This window comes from Penaeus vannamei, chromosome 29, assembly GCF_042767895.1.
Source record: "Penaeus vannamei isolate JL-2024 chromosome 29, ASM4276789v1, whole genome shotgun sequence".
NCBI classification, from domain to species: domain Eukaryota; kingdom Metazoa; phylum Arthropoda; class Malacostraca; order Decapoda; family Penaeidae; genus Penaeus; species Penaeus vannamei.
Genome location: NC_091577.1, coordinates 17,006,153 through 17,011,152, shown reverse-complemented (window position 1 = coordinate 17,011,152; position 5,000 = coordinate 17,006,153). Strand labels below are relative to the sequence as shown.

General features: G+C 33.5%; 1 protein-coding gene across 6 annotated transcripts in view; it reads right to left on the bottom strand.

Moving 5' to 3' along the window:
• LOC113821442 (trithorax group protein osa) overlaps positions 1 to 5,000 on the bottom strand; it is a 34,014-nt gene that overhangs the window by 24,886 nt on the left and 4,128 nt on the right. For 5 of the 6 annotated variants that reach the window (XM_070142335.1, XM_070142336.1, XM_070142337.1 and 2 more), the window contains 2 exons: positions 2,744 to 3,415; positions 698 to 781 (listed from right to left, as the gene is read on the bottom strand). In XM_070142335.1, the coding sequence (XP_069998436.1) occupies positions 698 to 781; positions 2,744 to 3,415 (756 nt within the window). The remainder of the gene's footprint in view (positions 1 to 697; positions 782 to 2,743; positions 3,416 to 5,000) is intronic. The other variant, XM_070142339.1, reaches the window with a different exon arrangement.

The window sequence follows — 5,000 nt, the reverse complement described above, 5'->3', positions numbered from 1 at the left end:
CTTTTACAAGCCGGTGAGTTCATCTCTTCATCTATCACGTTATCTGTTTGATTTCTCTAAGCATCTTCATTATCTTTTCAATCAGTATCTACAAATGCTTTCCCTGTCTAGTTTTGCCATCTAATTTGAAGCTAGTACTATTCCACTATCCTTAACTATTCTAGAAATATCTGATCCAGTAAGATATCAGTGAAGTATTGCACTGGTTATGAAAAACTGCAAGAATCAAAACCCGTGTCTTCCAAGATTTTGAGAGAAAAAAGTCATGGATGTTTTCTACTTACAAAAATAAAAAATAAAAAAATTCTTCCCAAAAAAATCGAACAAGTCTCTCTTTATATAATTTAGAAAAATCTCTGGTACTCTTATTTCGGATATTGTAAAGGGCCAATTACGAAATACATTGGACTTGCACTTCACTCCACAGGCTTCTTGGTGAGCACTCAATATAATGCAAATACTGAGCACTTTTGTGTTTTATCATTCATATATAGCAGAACACATTTAAAATAATCTTTCAGTTAGGACAATGACTTTAATGAAATTTTGTTCATTGCACAAAAGTTCAAGTGGCATAGTATTGTTACATCAGTTCATATCATCTAACTCAGATAATTATTTTTTTCTTTTCCTTTACCTTACAATAAGTCTATGCCCTTAGTTGAATCAAATTTTACTCCCATTCATCAAGTCATACCTTATACTGATTGCATCAGGTGTTTCGTGTACCCCTGCAGCTGTCGTGGCGTGCACACTGCAGTCATCATACCACGGCACAGCACTATGAATAGAATCTTTCTCATTGGCTGTTTATTAAGCAGTCCAGTGTATATGGTGCAGTGTAAGATCAAACTTAATGAAGGTGAAAAACAAAGCCTCTAAAACCAGCACAGTTTAATGTTTTCTCCTCCTTTTTTGTCTTTTTGAGAATGGCGTCTCATCGCTGTCTCTTCCTTCCCCCTCCCCCACTTAGAAATAGACATCCATATGGCTTCTCAAAAAGATTTAGCCTCGTTATTCTTGGTCTCTTTGCTTGAGCTCTCCATAAATGTTTTATATTATGCATCAACCTTTGTTTCTCTTTATAAAAAAAATTGTTTTTCTTCAAAGTGCATTAACTGGAACATGCAATGATATCAAGAAAATACAAACAGAAAAGTAATCAATAATATAACAATGATCTTAATGATAAAAAGAAGACAAGTATAAGATATTATTACGCTAATCATCTGTCTTATAATATTCTTATAGTATGATACAAAAAATATATGTTGTTATACCAAAGGATCAAGAAACCAACAACTCCTTTTACTCCTTGAATATAAAGCTTAAATCTGAGAAATAACATTTAGTGATTTCATCAAATAACACCAAAAACTGTTCTTTTTTGTTTTAGATTAGGGGGGGTGGGCAGGATATATCAGAGGATTTTAAAACATAACTAAAGACACATTATGAATAAAGCAAAGGATATTAACAATAAAATATTATCCATGAGTTTGCCAAACAGTAAAAATACACTTTAAATCAAAACAAAATGCATATCCAAAGTTCACACTTTTTCTTCACCTCTAAAAAGGTTAATCATTTGCGTACTTAATAAAACACTTTAAAGTAGATAATAGAAGCTAGTCCAAATGGTATTCAAAAATGTACATTTAAAAAAAAGGCATTTAGTTTGTGATTTTTTGCTTTTATCTGTAACTTTTGGGAAACCAAAATGTTGACTATTTCTAAGAGACACTTTTAGGTAACCTTTCACAGGTTTTAAGACTTCACCATAGGCAAGTGCTGAATTACCAAAATAATGAAAAAAAAACAATAAATAAATATACACATCTGTCACCAAAAACAGCAGCTCTTCATCACAATTTAAGAATTTTCATGTGCTAAAAAAAAAATGGGCTATCTGTGTGGGTAATATGACCTGATCCAAAGAACAACACTTTTAATTATAAACTCAACTTTTAATCTTTTTCCTGAGCCAAAAAAATAAGATAAAAAAGAGATCACTTTTGAATCAATATTTGCATTACTGATTTTCCTCACCATTTTGTTTCAGCGGCAATTATCTTTTCAACAATCACCCCCACACGTTAAATCCAGCATTGCAAGATTCGCTCACATTTACAAAATGCTTTCAAGAACAAACAAACTGTACTCGACTTTTAACTAATCCCCTTCTTGCAGTAAGCTATAAGTGAGAGCTAACATAATCACCGACATCAATCATCACCAACCAATTTCAAAGCCTTCAATTTCTAAACATACCTATAATCAGCCAGAATTTAAGATCATACAAAGAGGGATAATAAATTCATATACTTTAATAACTTAGAATCAAGTAAAAATCATGTGAGGGGGATAAATCCTACTAAGTGACAAGACAATTGAGTTATAGAGTGGTGAAATTGTTAAATCTATTGTTAATGACTATATCAAGAATATATAACTTCATTTAGATCAATAATATATCCACTTAAAAGAGAAAAAATTATATGGTTAATGTACTTAACAACTAGTATTGTACGACCCATTTCTTGAGAATTTGGAACTCCAAAAGATGAGTTATCCTTCAGGAAATACATTCTACCCTTATCAATATATCTCAAAAAAGTTTCATAAAGCACAATAATTTCTACTATCAACAATGCCTTGCTTCAGCTAAACTCAACTAAAAAAAGGAAAAAAAAGTAAGAAGCATCTACATGGAAATCTATTGCACAACTAACAAGCAACTCACCCATTTTCCATAAGCTTTATGTGCTTTGGTTTACGCCCTCTTCTCTTGGGCTGCGTCTGGCCAAGAATCTCCTCGACTGGTCTAGGAGGCGGACCGCTGTACTCGTCCACAAAACTGTATGGGTCCCCTTCCCGTCCCGGAGGCCCTTCATGCCCCGGATGGCCCTGACCTGGCAAGCCCTGGCCCATGTGACCTCCCATGGGCTGGCCTGGGTATTGGCCAGGGTGTGGGTGACCCATATGCTGCTGGTCAGGGTACTGACCCATATGCTGCGGACCCATGTGCTGCTGATTCATGTGCTGCTGCGGGTGAGGTGGAGGTCTTGGGTGTCCCTGGTAGTTGGGCGACATGGGAGACATGTCCCCCATCCCAGGGTGACTCTGGTAGCCCTGATAGTGCTGATGCTGCTGGGTCTGCTGCTGGAGAGGCGGGTACCCCATGTGAGATCCGTTGTGAGGCCCAGTGAGTGGTCCGTTATGTGGTCCATTATGTGGTCCGTTGTGTGGTCCATTGAGTGAGGGTCCATGCATGGATTCTGGGGTCATGGGGTGGTGTTGGTGGAGGTGAGAGTAAGGAGCATACGGGTCTGGCTCTTGCTTTAGGGCTCCGGCCTGTCCTATACCATCCAGGCTGTCTCCCTCATACCAGTCCTTACCCTCACCCTTCAACTTGCTGTACAGGAAAAAATAGACAAATATTAGATACCTTAGCCACCATAAAATTATATTACATGTTAAAATAATCACTTTTGAATGCCCTTCTATGTACTTTGCCCAATCTTATATTCAGTTTCCTTTTTATATTTTGTTTTTCATTGGTAAATACAGTCAGTTGTAATATAATTGCATTGCTCCATCTCCATGAAGAGTTAAAACGCATGATAGGAAATTCTTGTTTATCCTGTGAAAGAAGAGCATCTGCATGGTAAAAAGCTTTGGAATAAATTGAAAACAATGAAACATTACCTGAAATATAAATCTTGAATATACATGGGAAAAAAAATCTGATATCAGTTCTAAATTCCCTAAATCACAATGAAATCTGATAAATAAGTATCACAAAAGCAAGAAATGCAAGAGGTGGATATAGAATGTTTCAAATCCGATTAAGTGGACAAAGAATTTATGAGAGTATTAATAATGCGATTTGATCTAAACCTGAAGCTGTCACTGAAGTGCCCAAAACACTTCATTACAGATTGGCTGTAAATAAGTTTCATGATTGAGAGTTATTACAAGATATTCATTCACTATGAGCTAAATGATTTATAGACATGACTTCTCATCTACAAGAAAAAAAAAAAAAATCAAAGAAATTCGCTTCCAAGCTGCTGATATGAAAGATCTCAAGATGCTTTCCAAAACCTGTATCAAAAAAAAAAGAGACACGAAAACAGCCAGTCAGGTTATATATAAGACGAGATTGCTTTAGAATCACATCTAACAAGTTAACAAAACCAACAGATAATACAAGAAAAAATCTATTCTTTTACTTAATGAACTTAATAATAATAATAACAATAATAATAATTATTATAATAACAATAATAATAATAATCATAATAACAATAACAATAATAATTATAATAACAATAATAATCATAATAACACAAATAATGATAATCATCATAACAATAATAATAATAATAAATAAAATAAATAAATAGATAATAAATAATATTAATAATAATAATAATAATAACAATAATAATAATGATCACACTCCTTAAAATCTGTTTTCAAATGAGGAAAAATACATACAAGCAGAACATTCTTATAAAGCTGCTACTGAAATTCTTGTCATTTAATTGATATATTTATATTGCAAAAATATCATACAACTTTTTCTTTCTTGCTGGAGAAATGCAATCAATAGAAGCTCTGAATATATTGACTTTCTAGAGCAGAAGAAATTTTGAAAACTGTAGAGGGCATTTTTCTTCTGATAAAGCAAATATTTTCATTAAAAAAAAAAAAACACCCACTCCCTCAAAAAAAAAAAAAAAAAAAAAAAAAAAAAAAAAAAAAAAAAATCACATCTACAAAATCCTGAAAAAGCAAAGGCAGATTATCATAAAAAAGAAATCCAGAAAATCATTGGTGATACACATTTCCAAAGCAGTAAACTATTCAACTGCTCAATATATACATCGAGTGGCATAAACCTCTATAGATCTAAGATGATTTGACAAGTTAATGCCACGCCAAATTCAGCCTTTTAAAACCCATGAAATGCCCCCCCTTTTTTTTTGTTTTTT